At 33.9% G+C, this 17,791-nt stretch overlaps 3 protein-coding genes across 3 annotated transcripts; 1 reads left to right on the forward strand and 2 right to left on the reverse strand.

The window, feature by feature from the left end:
* Positions 1 to 1,641: 1,641 nt before the first annotated feature.
* On the reverse strand, positions 1,642 to 8,874 carry LOC145617768 (uncharacterized). The gene is made up of 11 exons (XM_081672518.1): positions 8,683 to 8,874; positions 8,002 to 8,097; positions 7,463 to 7,539; positions 6,433 to 6,512; positions 6,236 to 6,296; positions 4,907 to 4,974; positions 4,721 to 4,802; positions 4,234 to 4,332; positions 3,985 to 4,062; positions 2,585 to 2,704; positions 1,642 to 2,201 (listed from the first exon to the last, which is right to left on the reverse strand). The coding sequence occupies exons 1-11, from the start codon at positions 8,735 to 8,737 to the stop codon at positions 2,001 to 2,003; spliced, it is 1,017 nt and encodes a 338-aa protein (XP_081528644.1). The 5' UTR covers positions 8,738 to 8,874; the 3' UTR covers positions 1,642 to 2,000.
* Positions 8,875 to 11,009: 2,135 nt separating this feature from the next.
* On the forward strand, positions 11,010 to 12,710 carry LOC145618291 (uncharacterized). The gene is made up of 3 exons (XM_081673066.1): positions 11,010 to 11,957; positions 12,053 to 12,226; positions 12,333 to 12,710. The coding sequence occupies exons 1-3, from the start codon at positions 11,597 to 11,599 to the stop codon at positions 12,449 to 12,451; spliced, it is 654 nt and encodes a 217-aa protein (XP_081529192.1). The 5' UTR covers positions 11,010 to 11,596; the 3' UTR covers positions 12,452 to 12,710.
* A 265-nt stretch (positions 12,711 to 12,975) lies between these two features.
* Positions 12,976 to 17,023, reverse strand: LOC145618053 (uncharacterized). The gene is made up of 7 exons (XM_081672833.1): positions 16,933 to 17,023; positions 16,371 to 16,491; positions 15,607 to 15,755; positions 15,428 to 15,535; positions 15,167 to 15,286; positions 13,704 to 13,877; positions 12,976 to 13,365 (listed from the first exon to the last, which is right to left on the reverse strand). The coding sequence occupies exons 1-7, from the start codon at positions 16,999 to 17,001 to the stop codon at positions 13,264 to 13,266; spliced, it is 843 nt and encodes a 280-aa protein (XP_081528959.1). The 5' UTR covers positions 17,002 to 17,023; the 3' UTR covers positions 12,976 to 13,263.
* Between the last annotated feature and the right edge of the window lie 768 nt (positions 17,024 to 17,791).

Genomic DNA, 17,791 nt, shown 5'->3' on the forward strand with positions numbered 1-17,791 from the left:
ATCAAAAAATATTATTTTAAGAGAGAGAAAAACATTGCCCAGGTCATGGCCATGACCTTTGGCTAAGGGTGGGCAAATGCTTAGAAAGCGCCACTTGTCACCATTTTATTGGACTAGTAGTTTTTACTTTTTTTTTTGTTTGCAAAGTTATTGTTTATGTGATAATTTATTGTAAATCTGTACAAACTATGGATTAATATTTTTCATCAACTATTGCAATTGTAGAATTATCTTGATTTATATAATCATGTATTTTTATATCTAGTACTAATTTAAAATTTGTTATCGTATTATAATATTATTACATCTATACTATCGTTTCACTAGTAGTTTTAACATTTAAAATTAATAGTTATTTTTAATTTATATTGATTACATGTTTTAATCTATTAGTATTATTAATTACTAAAAAATTAATTAAGTAGTTATAAGTGATTGAGTAGAAGAAAAAATAGGAAAGAGAAAATTTGTGACCATAAATTTATAGGGCAACTAATGGGAGTATATGGGTATAAGGATTGGGCATGAGTGAGGTGAAAGAGAGAGATATTAATTAAATATAGTATGACCACCATTGCCTTGGGCAATGGATGGCTATGCTCTTAACACACACACACTAGTATTTATGCACACGATGCATGCAAATCTACAATTTTCAAATACGACTACTTTATTAATAAGTTTAAGATTAAACATTACAAAGTCTAGTTTAATAAATATTCTAATTGCCCTAAGGGCTATATACAAGCATTAAAAATACTCTAGAAAATTGTTTAAAATTTCGAAAACCATGACAAAAACACACTGATTTACGCGTGTTTTTGTCATGAATTCCTATTTTATACAATTTTCAAGAGTATATTTAATGCTTATATGTAGCCCTTAGGGCTATATATAACATTACCCTATTTTTATTTAAAATAAAAATGATTAAGGAACTACATAATTTTAGGAATTAATTTAAAAATTTTAGCCATTAAATCTCCACGGCTAATTCATTCCCATGTGCAATAGATATACCATTAAATTAGTCAAACAAAAATTATTTCATGTTGGTTTCTTCAAAAAAAATTAAAAAAAAAAAAAAAAAACATGTGGTTGGCCAAATCGTGTGGCCGGAGTACTTATTCAAGGGTTACTCGGTCGGTCAAGAGTTACTCTCACACTGAAAACGCGCTAACTGGATGATAACCTCATAATAAGTAACTCTTGACCGACTGAATAACTCTTAATAAGTAACCCCTGAATAAGTAGCCTCAACCACATGGTGTGGTGTGGCCAGCCACACAAAATATATCGATCTGTATACGTGGACAATGTAATTACTAGAATAAGTTTAAAATAGTTACGTTACTTCAAAAATAATAAGCTCAAGATAGGTCAAACACTAATATTTGTTATCAAACTTAGCTCAAACACACTAAAACTCAACTCGACTCGAATCATTTACAGCCATAGTGAATATGGAGATTGGGCTTGAAAAAAAAAGTATGATTATGTTTTATGATTACTAAATTTAGTTTAAACCAATTTTAAAACTTGTTTAAAATAAAGCTTGAACACGAAGGTAGGAATGTGCATTCATATTAGTAAATACGGAGTAGTAAACAATTGGTATGTACGTAAGTATGTTAGTGAAGTTCTCGTACATTAATGTTTCATTTTGATGAATAGATGTACGTCATGTAATACAAGTAGTCAACTGATGACGCATTCTTGTATGGAGTATGATCTAATGTAAAAAGGAAATATGTTACAAACTGATATGTGGGTATTGACTGCCAAATAAGTTAGAAGTGATGAAAGGTTTCTGCACAACAAAGCTAAGCCTCTTTCCAAGCTTCCAGAAACAGACATGGACAAACATGTAACATAACTCCTAAATTATATTACACTTGATCACACACTTGAATGACTTGATAGTTGATACTATGCCATGATGATCAAATCTGGTGCTCTAAGTCAAGCTTTTGTCTGCCTAGATATCCTCGTCGATGCACTTAAGGCAGTTCAACACTATCAACAGAGAGTAGTCCGAAAAAGGGATTTGTTATTGCGGAATGCAATGCAGACAAGGCTGAATTTAGTGTCACCATGTCAACCTTCTCCCGAGGAAGATACAAGAACTGCTCCCTATTGGTTCTCTCAAACCCACAGAGTTCCAGAAATCTGACACCTCCAATCAGACTGCCCACACTTTCCTGATTGTTGGAAAAAAAAAAAAAAAAAAAAAAAAAAGTGGGTTACTATCAGCTAAATCAAACATATGACAAGAACAAAAGTTGATACATGCCATCAAATGGCGTATATTGGGTTAATTATACTGATAGTAGTTCATAACTTTATATAGAACTCCAGGATTCCAATCATTTTTCTTCCATACGACTACAGGAACTGTCGAAACACAGTTAAAAATATGTTTTTAATCATCTAAGCTTCTGCAATTTCTTTACCATTTCCTTTACATGTACCATATTTCCCAATTTTATGTAAACCATCCCATATCAAAGTTATGTTGAATTAAAACTCCTAAGGCAATCTGAAAGGGTCCAAAGAGTTTTCATATGATATGTGAAGTGCATACCTGGAAAATTGGGTTACTGAGCCGTATCTTCCTGTATTTTTCTACATCTGGATTCTTCACAACATTTCTAATGTATATTAGAAGAATTTGGAAAGCTTTCTTTACTCTAGCATCTTCATCCTACAATTATAGAAAAATAGAAAAGGGTTTATGTTACTATAGCCAGACTTCATATAAAAGAAAACATATTGGAAATGTGTAACATGAAGAACTTTCAGTAATCACAGGTTCACAGCTTCCAACTCAACAAAAGTTATCGAGAAAATACTGTGGTTTAAAATGATATTCTTCAAGATAATCAATATTGAGAATTAAAAGTCAAAAAGTATACTTGATCTAGCATGATGAGTGAGCTATATCTGGTTGTTAAAGAAGGATAAACTTACCAATTAAAGAACTGGCACATAATGGAGCTAAACATAAGGGGTTTAAATTAAGGCTGAAAAGATTAAGTTTTCTCCTGACTAGGCAGATTAAATATTGCTTCTGAACTAGTATCTTGAAGCAATTCAGTTTTGGAGAAGGAAATTCAGATAAGTATTGCTTGTGGTATTCATTTAATTTTGTAATGAAAGAAAAGAGCACTTTTAGTGGTTTCATTTTCAGTTCAGGAGAAATTTGACTGGCCATGAAATTATCAAAAATGAGCTAGAAGCTTTTTTAGAATTGAATCTAAAGAGTGGTGTAAGCTTCGGCAACATCCAACAGACATGTGATGCCTATATGAAACACATGTCCCCACTCGGAATGTGCTACCAAGCATATTGCAGAGGTAACCTTTATCAAGCTTGTTTTCGAAACCTGCCCTGCCTCCCTCCAACTCAAAATTTCATGATCTCTATGACAATTCAAATCCCTTTTATTAGGCATTATTTTGGTTTTGGAAAGCAAGTCACAAAGTCTTTCAATTCCTAAAAGAGCTGAAATAGCAATCTTTCACTGAATATAGTATCTATTTACCTAAGCATGTCAAAGTATTAACCTCATGCAATTTAGAAAATTGAACCATAAAACAATTCGATAAATTAAAGAGAAAATCATTTTGATCATATTCAAAGTCTGTTTTTTCAAGTTAGACAAGATGTCAACATCAGGCACTATCGTATGCTATCAGTCTAGAACAATTTCAAGAAAATCCTATAAGCCACTTTTCATTCTTTCATGTTACCATACCAAATACTACATCTGGCTCTGAATCTGAAATAAAACAGTATTAATGGTATAAATGAAGTCATGAACAGAAGAAATTGGTCTTGTAGGAAGTCAATTTTTTTTTTTTCTTTTGTTTATTTGTTTTGAATTTCTTAACCCCTATATAGTGAAAGTGAAAGGAGGGTTTAGGAAATACTCAGAAAATCCTGCTTCTAACTCATTAAAAAATGGAAAACCAAGCCACTAACCTTATGGTAGCGCCTTAGACTTCTTAAACAGTCACACAAAAGCTCCGCCTTTTTAGTAGATGTAACAGGCTTTGAAACCTAAGTATCATTCAATAGAGAACTTTTGAAATTACACATAGATGATGAAGAAATATAACAATCTTTCAGAAAGAATTTGTTAACTGTAGGCCAAAGCCTACAAAAAAAGAATAAAGAAATTGCAAACTCCTACACTCCTCTCCAAATTAAGAGAGAGCAAGTAGAGCAAACCTCTGCAGATTTTTTCTGTACCACATGACATGCCGTCGATGCCGATTGCACTGATGAAGTTACTGCAGGTGATATCCCAAGCCTTGACCTTCTTTCTGCCTGTAACTCTTACCAATAATAGATATTAGATGTCCATGACTAGACACTATTTGCAACAGAAATTCTCAGTATAGTTGGTATTGGTAAACAGATCAGTCATCATTGAAAATTTTAAATTTAAATATGGTTTTTGACCAAGTTGTCAAGAGGTATCAAAATTTGACATGAAGCAATGAATATGCCGTGTCTATAACTTCAGATTGTGAACATACTAATACAAGCCATCCTCATAAAGAAAAGGTATTATCAGATGCAATTCTTTGTGGAGTCCACATGATCTAGGCAGACTAATAGAAAGCAGGATGATGGTTTAGGTATGACTTAATCACACTGAACTAAGTAACAAGTGTAACATATAGCAGGAAGATGACTGGAATCAGAAAAGGACCTTATCTGCTTCTAACTTTTGGCGTATCTTCTCCCTTGCCTTACTTTCCTCCTCTTTTTCTGCTTCACGTAAAGCAATCATTCTGTTGAAGCAGAGAATGACAGTCTCAAATAGGCATTTGGAAGATGAATATCAAGATAGTAGGCACAAGCAGATTATTTACAAACCAACTAGCTTACAAGATACCTTTTTCTTGCATTTTCTTCTGCAATTTTTTTTGCTTCCATGATTCTCTTCCCAGCTTGAATCCTCTCCTACAGCATCAAACTGTTAATTTGCATACCATAATAGCAAAAAAGAACATTTCACTGCTTCCGTAAGTAAAATCATTACAATCACTTACACATTAAAATAACAGCAAATAGCCCCTTTCTGTAAAAATTGATAGCAATCACACTTAAAAGTTTAATTCCCTTACTTTTTTAAAAAAAATATATATATATAAAGCTTTTATCCATTGCTTTTAAAAGTTTGAGCATTATATAACACCTCTCGTACAATTTTGGTCCATAAATACATTAGGCAAGCAACAACTTGTATAAGCAACATGATGATATTCAAAAGGTGCATGCATGGAGCACACCAAGAAGTCATTATTCATTCATTAGGCTTAAATCTTAACTATGTTAATCAAACTCTTCATTTAGCCTTAAGTAGCCAATCAACATTCTGACATGGTGATATGGTATGGACAGTTGGACACTTGACACTTCATTTTGGATCAAAGTCACGGGACTTGTTCACAGTATAGCTGACACCAGGACACATAACCATGTATGATACATGTTTGCATTCTGAGTAAGTTAATATCACCTACCCAATCAGGACTCAAACGGTTGTATAAGGTAAACAATCAAATGACAAACCTTAAGTTAAAAAATTTCAACTGGCCCATCCAAATATTTACCAAGCATCGATGCATTATGTTGACGCAAATGATAATATTGGGCTATTAAGCTTACTAAATTTCTTAGTTCCACATAAGCAACTTTTCTCAGTTATCATATCTAATTGGACAACTGTTGCACCAAGTACCTAGTAATATTATCCCAGAGACATGTATGGGAACCTTCATAAACCTAAGTAGATCAGGATAGGCCCATGGTATACTCCTGTAAATTTGTAATGCATGTAATGTCATATTGGTAGCATTGTATTAATACACGTGATTGATGAACCTATGTAAATCAGGATATGCACAGAGCATATAAAATTGCATGGTATTAAAGGCAAAGTCAGTTATCAGCATGATCCTCCAGAGATTAGAAATAGAATGCAGCAACCTACAAGAAGAACATGCTTCTTCCACAACCAATAGTTCCATCTTCCATACAAGTTAGCTCTATCGTATAATTTAAAAGCAACTGTGAAAATGACCTTTTGCCTGTGCATAAAGTTCTTTAGAAAGGAACTTGAGGAAATGGAAATCTACATACTACAGAAGGACCATCATGGTGTCAAGTTGTGACACTGTCAATGAAGAGTAGATAAATAGGCAACATAGCAATATAATACCTTTTCTCCTTCTCTTTCCAACTCCTTCTCTTTTCTTTTGCTCAATTGGTTGGCTCCAATCCTTTAGTAGATGCAAAATAGTAATGAAAGTTAAGGTCTTTGCCCATGAGTAAAACTCTTTTCTTATAATAAAGCTTCAAAGAATATTCATATTAGCAGAGAAGAAGATTTTTTAAGCCAAAATTCCAACATACAACCTCAGATTTTGGGCCTTGATCTTCACTTCTTCTGTGATAGGAAATGGTTTGGTAGCATCCAAGTTAATATCCACAGGTACCTGGGTGCACTTGAGAAGTTACTAAGTGGTCCAAAGCACAATCAAATTATACAAAGTATATCACTGACTTGTACATAATATACCGCCAGACGTTTAGAGAATTCATGCAAATACATGTGTTCAAATAAATATATTCTTTCAAATAATCAATCTTGTTCTATCATTCATCATAGAAGTCAGTAAGAAAGATATAAGTAAAAATAGAATTTCCTCAATCCTTGATCATACATTTCCTCTGAAAAACATGAACTTGAACTAGAAGAAGGGGCAAGATCTCAAGATAGGCAAATGATAAAGAAAATTTACAATCATTTAGTTCGGCCTCAATGAATATCAAATCCTATTGATTGTAGCAAAAAAGCACATCAGTTGAAAATCTCAGCAAGGTCATTTCAGGGTGCGTTTGTAACGAAGAGAATAAGCTTTGAGGGGTAAATTTTGGAGTTATTGTGGTACCAAACAGAAGATAGGTCTCTCAAACAATATGGTTTTTCTCTTACAAGCCAATCAGACGAGAAACATTAAATCTGTAATTCTGTAGGTAAATAGTTGATATAAGATGCAAGGGAAGAATATCTTACTAATTTACAAGAGAATGTGAGAGCTAGACAGCATGTTTGAAAATTCTCATGTTTTAGCATGCAACTCTCCTAGTCTCATCTTTGAGAAAGAATAGGCACCAAAAGTGGATAGGGTCTTTACTATATCTCTCTATAATAAAGTTGAAACTTAGAGTCCTACAAAGTATCTGAATCCAACTTATACACATAATCAAGGAAACAAGTATAGCTATTTAGTTTATTGGTGGGGACACATATTTCACGAAAACATATAGCAGTACAGAGCACAACTAACCTATTAGGCATTTCAGCATAGCTTATACCTTCATTAAATAAAAGTGAGGAGAATTATCCTTAAGCGAAAACAACAATTAAAAGTCGATATCATACCAAAGGAATCTCATCAATATCTGAGTCATTTTCATGCTCAACTATCCAATTTATAGCATCTTCCAGATTAGAATTTCCTGAGAAAAGATGAATAAATAAGATAGATATTTGGATGCCAGAACTGTAAGCTAATCTAAGAAGACAGCTACCCTCAACACTCCTGGTTCTAAAGTTGAGTTTACAACTGCCCTAGTGCCCTTATAGAGTTACAGTATCCAACCCACTTCCTTCCACTGTCATACAATAAAGCAGGCAATTATCCAGCATAACAAGAGCAAGAAAGAACAAAAAGCGACATTACAGTAAAAAAAAAGTGACAGTGATCAGTATATGATAGTGTTGTAGCTTCATTTGCAAATTTGATAAGACTTAAGTTATCAAAAACATAACCATCAATAAAAATTATTGAACATATATGGGAAATGTTCTTACTTGGAGCAACAAATTTATACAAAATTGTCAAAAACTTCATTGACATAAGTCCACATGACTAAATTTTCTCCCTACCATTACTAACAAAGATACAAAAGATAGTTCACCAGAATAATGAAGTGACCGAATTGCTCGAGCTAATGAAAACCCCATTTCTTCCAATTGTTTCAGCAATTTCTTGTCTACTTCAGGGACAGCCATTTCTGAAACACATAACAAGCACACTATAAGCTATAACATCTAGTCCTTCATAAATTTCGAAATTTAGAGATGAGCAATCACAATCACCTAACAAGATCATAAAAAATAAAAAATAGAAAATAAAAAATAAAAAAAAAAAGGAAAAAAAAAAAAGAATAAAGATCATAAGCACCACAATTCATAGTCACATATAATCAAATAACCAGATCATAAAATAAGAACAAAATCAGTCCATATACATTAGCAGATAATATCACAATTAATATTAATAACCCAAAATCAAATCAAATCAAATTCTTCAGCTGACAAACAACAGCAAAAAAGACATGAACTCCCAACCATTTTTACTGCGAAAAGCCAATATCAAATTCAGTAACTGGGACTTTCATATATTCAAATTTTAAGATACCCTTTAATCCACAAAACCAAATTTCAAATCTAACCATGATAAATCAGCAATTGAACTAAAAACAACATTTTTTGATAAATTAGAAGTTTTAAACCCCACTAAATTCAATTCAAATTCACCACATTCCATAATAATCATATAGCAATTTCAGAACTTAAATTAACAAATGTAACTGTACCAATTAAAACTTTGAAGAATTTCTGAAAGATGAGAATAAAGAAGAATTGCAGCATTGTAGGTGAATTGGGTAAGGGGGTTTATAAGGGTGGAGATGAAGAAATTGATGGGGTTTTCGTAAGAGATTCAGAAGAATGGCCATTTGAGAGATTCTTTGAAAATTGCAGAGAATTGTTGTAACAAGAATCGAATAGAAAACCCTGGATTACTACTTCTAGCAATCTCTGTCTTGCTCTACAAATTAAATTTTGATTCCAAATTTATAGGTTTGGGTTAACTATGGGCGTAAGGAAAGAATTTGGAATTTGCACTATCATTAACTAGTTAACTACCCATTACATTTATTTATTTATTTATTATTTATTTTTTTTTTTTTTTGAGGATTTTTTTTAAATTCAAAAGAATCACAAAAAATCAAGGTAAATTCTTTCTCGTAATCACTCACTCTTATTTTTTTCTCAGTGGTAAAGTCTGAAACATTTGACTATCAATGGTAATCATAAATTAGTATTACTAATCAAATGATAACTCTCTAAACAACAAAAAAAAAATCATTAAAAAATTAACCAAGGTTAAGTAAAAATAAATTTACATTAATACCCCTTAAATTATCTTTTTTAAAAAAACACAAAAAATAAATCCAAAGGCCTCCCCCACCAACACCCAATTCCAAAATGAGCATCCCCTCCCCTGTTCATCAACCAACGCATCCATAGACTCTATGGTGGTATGGACCGACCAATACCCATTTTGTTCTATTACATAGAACATTGATGAGTCTATTTATATACTACCTCCGGTTCATATTACTCGCAACAAAGGGGTATTATTTGTGAGACATAAAATATTTGTGAGACATAAAATATCCTCCAATAAAACAACATGAAGATCCTTCGGGATCGCCTCAAACAAGACAAGGTTTTGATTCGCCGTTACTCCATAGTTGGCAAGCCAATCAACATCCCTATTTTGTTCATTTGAACGTTGAAAATTTCATTTAGATTTCAATACTTGTTCATTGTTATATTAAACTATGTTCACTTTCAACAATGTGTTCATATTTGTATTTGTAAATGCTCATTTAGTTATCTAGTTTTGTTTATAGTGTTTGATTTTACAAATAATTATTTTCTACAAAAATTTAATCTCCCACTATATAGGTTAATCTAATCTATGTATATATATATATATATATAAAGACAAGTTTTTTACTGAGTTTTTTGAGAGCCATGTAGGATCTAATTTTCTTAAAGCGCCATGTAGGATAATAAATTCTAGTAGTAGCCAATTAAATAAAAGATTATTAAAATCTTTTATAATTAAATATTTCAAATGCCACATAAGCAAAATTGACAAATAATTAAATATAAAATATTATCTTATGATATTAGGAATTTTATCTAAATATACAATCAATTTTAGCACATAAATTTAAAAAAAATAAATAAAAAATTTAAATAAATCGTGCATTGCACGGGGTTCATCTAGTATCATACTATGTATAAATTAAAGGGTACATATACTACCTCCGTTTCATAAAATCTGCAACAATTACCTAAAACGGAAGCTACACATTATGTGCAACAAAAAAAAAACTTTCCTAATATAGTAAATTTTTTGGTGTAAATTTACAGTTATACCCTTACTAAATTTACTTAACTTAAATAAACATCATATTAATTTTATAACCCAAATCAATTATCCATAATTAAACCTCTACCCACATTCTCTCTCCTCCTCACAACCACAACCACATCCACCAGACCACCATCATCACCAATTTTTTCTCAATCAACCACGACCACCACCATCACCACCAGCCCTATTCTCCCCCCTCTTACAACCACCGCACCACCACCACCACTCAGATCAAGTCACCGATCATTTCCCCTCTTCAGTTCCCCGCCGCTGCCCCTCTTTTCCCCTTTTCAAAGTCGCCGCCGCCGCCGCTTTTCCGCTTTTCAAAGTTTGCCCCTTTTCCAATTCGAAATTGGATGGTGGTAAGCTGTGGTTTTAGATCTAAGTGGTGGTTTGTTGGGGTTTTAGATCTACATTATTGGTGGTTTGTTGGGGTTTCGGTTTGTTGGAGGTGGTAAGGTGGTTGTTTCGATTCATTGGGTGGGTTCGTTGGTGGTCGACTGGTCGGGTCGGTTGGGTGGTGGTGCGAGTTGATTAGGTGGGTTCGTTGTCGGCTAGTCAGGTGGGTTCGTTGGGTGGTGGTGCGAGTTGGTAATTGGTGGCTGGTCAAGTTGGTTGGGTGTGTTTTGGGTGGTGGTGCGAGTTGGTTGGGTGGGTTTTGGGTGGTGGTGTGAGCTGATTGGTGGTGGTGTGAGTTGGTTAGGTGGGTTTTGGGTGATGGTGGTGAGGTTTCAAATCTTGGTGGTGGTGAGAGGGTGGGTTACAAAGTGGGTGTTGGTGGTGATTAATTTCTCTCTCATCCAATTAATCACATATCCTTTTTTACTAATCTTTGCTTAAGAAATTTTGCGTTGGTAAATGTGCAACTAAGTTTGTTGCAGATTTTATGAAACGGAGGTAGTATTAAAACACGGAGAAAAGTAAAAGTTCTAAAAATCATTTCCTGTCTATTGCATGATATAAATGCAGACAGCCCAATCTGTAGCAGCCTCAGTAATTAGAGCCCGACCTAAAACTCTTGGCCCATTAAGAGTGTAAGACTAACCAGTTTAGTTATAACCAGCTGCTCAAAAAAAGGCAACAAAAAGACTAGTAGTGGCACCACCGAATAGCAACCAAGGGAAGTCGAACCTTGTAGAATCATCACATATACAGTTTATAACATGGAAGACCCTTCTAGATTAATTAGCCGTTAAACTTCATCTCTCCCCAAATTCTCTCTTCCCCTTTTCCAAATAATTCTTCTTCTAATCAATTTCAGTACATAATTTAGTACAATGGAAGAACATCATATTGCCAAGAAAAGAAAAATACAAGAAGAAATCAAGAACAATAAAAATAGTGAATTTTCAACAAGAAAGGTAAAGATGTATTGTCCAGCAGTATCAAAGGTAGCAGAAATTATGGCTTGGGAAGATCAAAGATTGGATTTTGGCACCATTGCTCGAGTTTTCGGACTCGAACCCGAAACCTTGAAGCTTAATGGACATTTTATTAGTAGAGGTGTCGACCTTATTGCTTCCTCTGTTACATGGAAATCTTTACTTTCTTTCTTTTCTTCGAAGGGTTTGCCCACTGGTACTGATTCTTCGGGTGCTCTCGTTGTCGATGGAAAGCTCTTCAAGTCTGGTTCCAAGAGTATGTATTTATGTTTTTTCTTTGTTATAAATATTACGTATATATGACAAAATCATGTGTCGATTGGTGTTATTAAATGTTTTTTCGTGTGATAGGAAATGTACACGAGGAAGGTGTAGGAATAAGTGGAACTTGTGATGAAGAGATCGAGTCGAGGTGTAATAAGAAGTTGAAGGAGAGTCAGATGACTAAATGTGGTGATATTGGATTGAAGAGGAAAAATTGGGTGGAAAATTTAAGTCCCTTGATCAAGAGACCGAGAGTTAATGGTACAATCGTGTTAAAATCATTACATGTCTAATAATTAGTGTGCGCGAATTGTGTGAAATTGGTCTAATTAGTAAACTGAAGATTCAAATGCACATTCTTATGCAGGTCATGAAGAAAAAGAGTGCTGCATCAACAAGTTGCGTTGTGGCTATCAGTTGCATGACACTATGAAGAGAATGAGGGAAGATGAAGTCGTTGCATCATCTTGTAAGAGAGCGCGATGAATGAAGTTTCAGTTTTGCTGTTGGAAACCCTTTTGTTTCTTTGTAAATTGATCGGAAACATACAAACGATTGTCCAGGAGTATCCTTACATTTGATGATAGCATGATGTTGTACGTCTCCATTTGTGTGTTGAAAGGAGGCGAGTACCTGTAAAAGTGCAAGCTCATTCTTTCTTGCAATGTGGTTGGGTTGGGTTGATTTTGTACGCATACAGAGCGAGTTTTGTAGAGAAGAAACACCTGAATGTTTAAGTACAAAAGTTTTTCTCATGTGCAAGTTATAGTTGCAAAGAGGCAGCTTAATCAGTTATACCTGAAATTTCAACTCTTGACAGTTGACAGTCATTTTGCTAACAAGGACAAAGTTAATTCTGATACTTTCTTCCTGTGAATTACTGATGTTTCAGTAATATTAGTTCATCAAAGAACCCATGATCAATTTTATTATTATGAACATTAAACGGTAACAATTTAAATCATGAAAACGTAGAAATTGATTTCAACATCATAATACAGGCTTTGAAATCACAGTCAAAAGATATTGTTCCTTATTGAAGTATCAAGCTCACATTAATCGACCAGGGACAGGGTCTAGTGAAATAAGACGATTTACAGTTTCTAAAGTAATACATGTTTGCAGATCAATCAGGTTGGTTGGCACTTCCAAAACTACAAGTATATTTCGTTCTAAGCTAAGAGAAGGGTTGAGAAACTTGTAATATGAAAATACATCCCATTCCTAGCTGCAAAATTGTCTGATGTTTGAAGCCTCATGAAAAAGATATGACTACGTCTGTGTAGAATATCACCTCATCATCGATTGATTGGGGTGTGCATCCTCTCAACTATCCGGTTCACAGCAGCACGGGACATCACCAAAGTGTCGTGCTGCAGGATGCTATAGACATTCAAACCCTGAAAAAACAAATGGCTCATCATCAGTGTGCAGCAAGGATTTTGCATCAGCAAGCTTTTTAGTGTAGCTTAACCAAATATCAGCTAAAAAACAAAACTCCAAATAATGCATCAACTCCGAAATTCAAGTCTCTTACCCCGAGTCCCTCCCGTTCCCAACCACAGACAAGAAATAAAATTTGAAATCCTCCAAAAAGGAGAAAAAGATATGAATTTTATTTTTGCAAAGCTAGAGAGTAGAGAGTAGTGACTTGGCATGGTTCAGTGAGAAAATTATAATTTTCCACAGTTGCCATGTTCACACACATGCACAAAAAGGATAGAATGCTGCAACTTACAATTGTAGGCAGCACATTAACATAATGTATGTTCTGCGTAGCCAACTTCAACTTTTCATTAATAGCACCATCATCAACCAGCAGCAACTTCTTTGAATCATCCAGTCCGTTGACCCAATTGACAATGTTTTTGGTCTTGTGAGTAGGGACCGACAAATCATCAAAAATCACAAGCTGTACAGTACAGAACCAAACTAATCAATGCAAGTATTGACAATTAGTAGTGTAATTCACAAATTCAATCTGACCAGTAAAAAAATTATAACTCTCTAACTAGGTAAAGCGACGAGGGGGGTGGTACTTAGTCCACACAAACTCACAAATCAGCCAATGTATATTGTATATTCACAAGATGAGTAAGAAATTCTTCATAGGATATACCCTCATACTTTTCAAATAACATGAAAAGATGTTTTCTTATATCTAATTTGTGGACAATATGCCCCTAAACTTTAAATTATGCATACCACGTGCAAAAAAAAACCCAATAATCAGCATAATTTGACACAAACTAGGAGTAATGACTTGTACCCAGTGCACAAGGCTCTAGTAGAACCTGAAATAGGTCCAGATACATGCAGCCTTGCCCTTAGTTACATAAAGAGGCTGTTTTCAGGGATCAAATTAGTGATCTGGAGGATAGATAGTGAACACTTAACCATCGCATCAAATCACAACCTTCTCTTTCATTTCTTAACACATTTCATTTTAGGACACAATACTCCAAGTCGCAACATTACATATACTGTGTTAATTTACCACATAACCCTCAACTTTTCATACAGGGAAAGGATAATATAAATACTAAATCCACTTAATCACATGGGTACAAAAGATCTATTTCCATCCCTCTCCTTGGTTGTCATTTCTCAATGTTACAAGTAGCCAAGTATTAAAAACGAAGGAAATGTATCATCCCAACCATTTAGACCCGGGACCCTCTTGAGGACCTACTACATACACTATTTTACAAGAAAACCTTCATGCACAGTTGCACCCTATGATCAACCATGAAACATTATGAGCTATAATTCTGCAGATAAGCCAAAGAAGTACGCTTTTTTGGATAGATACCAAAGAAGTAGATAAGATAGAGTACTACAATTCAGATTTATACTTGTCCACCAAGAGAGATCAAGTCATCAACCACAGATCCATACTTCCATATTACTAATAGCCTACAAAACTACTTCTTAGGTTGTAGCAGAAAGGCAACAGATCCACTTATTGAACCTGTAAAGAGATTTGGTGACTAGTAGAGTAGTATTATTAATTAACAATAAAAGCTCATCCTTAAGACTCAAGGCACTCCAAGATTGGATATAAAATGTTGATGATCAAAAGATGGATGGATAGAAAGAAAGTCAAGATATTTATTACTAGAATATTGCAGGGTGTTTAATTCATGATCATCTATTTTTGTTGGAAGCATCTTGTGTGAGAAGCAAAGCAAAGAACCATACCTTCCCTTCTGCAGCACGTGCAGATAATGCAATCTTCAATCCCAAACGCCGAACCTTTTTGTTTAGTTTAAAAGCATGACTCCGTGGTTTAGGACCATGCATGGTAGAACCTCCTCTCATCTGTCATTTACAATACAATTTTGCAAATTATTTCATAGCTCTGACTTAGGATAACTGTTATAAGCATTTGCATGGTCAAGTCAAAAAAAAAAAAAAAAAAAAAAAAGGAGTAATGAACCAATAAGATGAATATTTTATTACATGAGGACTACGTAACGATCCCTGCCTTGCTCGACCAGTACCCTTCTGTGGATGTGGCTTTCTCCCAGTCCCACTAACCTCACTGATTGTTTTAGTGGAATGGGTTCCCTGAAATCAACACATAACAAGCTTTAATAATATAATTAGTGTTAGAATAACATAAGAAGATCATCAATCACCTGTTGACGCTTGGCAAGCTGCCATCTCACAACTCTATGGACAATATCTTTCCTAATTGGTACATCAAAGACATCCCCAGCTAATGCCATAAGTCCCTTATCTTCATAATGAAAATTTGTTACAGGGATTACCAGATCCTGGTACACTCCTACAGAAACAACACAACAAATCAGCAACAGCAGAAAGCTTTCATTTTTCTGAACTTGTCATAAGCTCGTTAAAAGTTAATAACCAATGCAAATTATTATTACAGCCGAAATTGCAAATTCCCCCACTCACAAATAATATATAAAATATGGAATAGCAACAAAATTAATGTTTAACGAGCCAAAAAATACAACCTCAAGATAACACCAAGAAGCACTTTTACACTTTGATAACACTATTGTCTTGACATTAGATACAAATTAAAATCCATACATAGACAGATTAAAACACTTAACATAAAACATGATATAGGATACCACAATTTCACAAGTATCAAGCTACTACTATAATTTCACAGCTCGACTGCTAGTGTCGAACATAGGTACATTTCCAAGTGTCAGACAACACCATTTTATGAAAAGTTTGCAAATTTTAAGTCCCAAATAATATTTTAAGTGTCTAAATCCATGTCAATGTACGGGCTTTCCAAACAATTGCAAGTGTCCTACTCCTAACAGCACCACCACATTTCTATGTTCATTTCAATATTTTGATAATCATAGTTGCTAATCTAATAAACCTTGATTAATCAAATAATTCAGTCCAATCCAAATACCTTGAGTACGATCTGGAACGGACATAGCTTTCTTGGCCATGAGTAAATCAGATGGGATTTCATCATTACTTGAATTTGAAGTCACAGTAGTTGTTGAAAAAATTCGACTACATGAAACACCCTGTATAACCAAATCCCACATTAATCAGCTACTGTAATACAGATCAATAAATTAAAAACTAAAGTATAATTATTGAAGTAAATATGCTCTATATTTTTAAATAAGAAACCCAGAAATCTCATCAAGCTAGCTACCAATAATTATTTAAGCAACCTGATTTTAATTAACTACATATTGTGCAAAACCTAGAATCATAAACTGAACATTATTTCCCCAAAATTTCGTCAAATTAATCATTTCCCACAAATTATACCTAATTTAACAAAAAACCCAAAACTAATTTAAATAAATTGCGTCAAATAATGCCTTAACACTTCGCCATTTCTCTATATCATGAACTGTAATAATTTTGAGTTTAAACCCAAAAAAATGAAGATTTCTGGGAAAATAAGAAGAATACATGAAAGAGAAGAAGAAAAGAGAGAGTAAGAGAGGACATACGAGGGAAGGATGAACATGGTTAGTGCGAAGAAGGTGGTGATGGAGGGCACCCAAGATCCTTTTCGCCATTAAAACACTTTGAAAGAGAGCTGCTAAGCTTGAAACTGAGGTTTTGCGGGTTTAAGACTCTGTTTTTGTATTTCTGTGTTTGGGCTTTTAGTCAAAGTCAAGGCCCATGTTAATTTCTGTCATTTGGGTTAATACTCTATAACATACAATAAAACGATAAATATGAAAATTCGTCGTCTTGGTTCGCTTGATAAGGTTCTTGTCTTAGATCATAAATATAGTCGATTCATTGAAGTAGTGATGATGAAGTAATTTGATAAAATGTACATATAGATTAGAGTTCTTCATCTTCTTTTGATTCGATATACCATTTTACTTTCTCCGGGGACCAAGTTCACAATTGTTCTGAATTCATTGTGATCTTACATGACCTCATCGATATTACTAGCAAACCTAATAAGGAAACTTAGGTTTTAATCTCTTAAGTCCTGTAATCTATGTAAATTGCACAATTATAAGTACTACCTCCGTTTCGCATTATCTGCAACAAAGGAATATTTTATATCTCACAAATAATACCCCTTTGTTGCAGATAATGCGAAACGGAGGTAGTATGTTATTAAATCAATGAAAGAAAATCAGTGACAGATTCTGATTAAGCATATGTAAAACTCAATTAAGCTAGTTAAATCACCTGTGGCTGTAACAATCAATTTGATGATATGAAATTAACCTGTCATGAATTTTGCGTTCAAAACCAAAATTAATACGAAGTATTAATCTTTAGCAGTAAAAGTAATGTCTTGCATACATAGAAGATAGAACATAGAAACAAAAAGCTCCTAAAATC

The sequence above is a fragment of the Chenopodium album genome, chromosome 26 (genome assembly GCF_948465745.1).
Source record: "Chenopodium album chromosome 26, dcCheAlbu1.1, whole genome shotgun sequence".
Lineage (NCBI taxonomy): Eukaryota > Viridiplantae > Streptophyta > Magnoliopsida > Caryophyllales > Amaranthaceae > Chenopodium > Chenopodium album.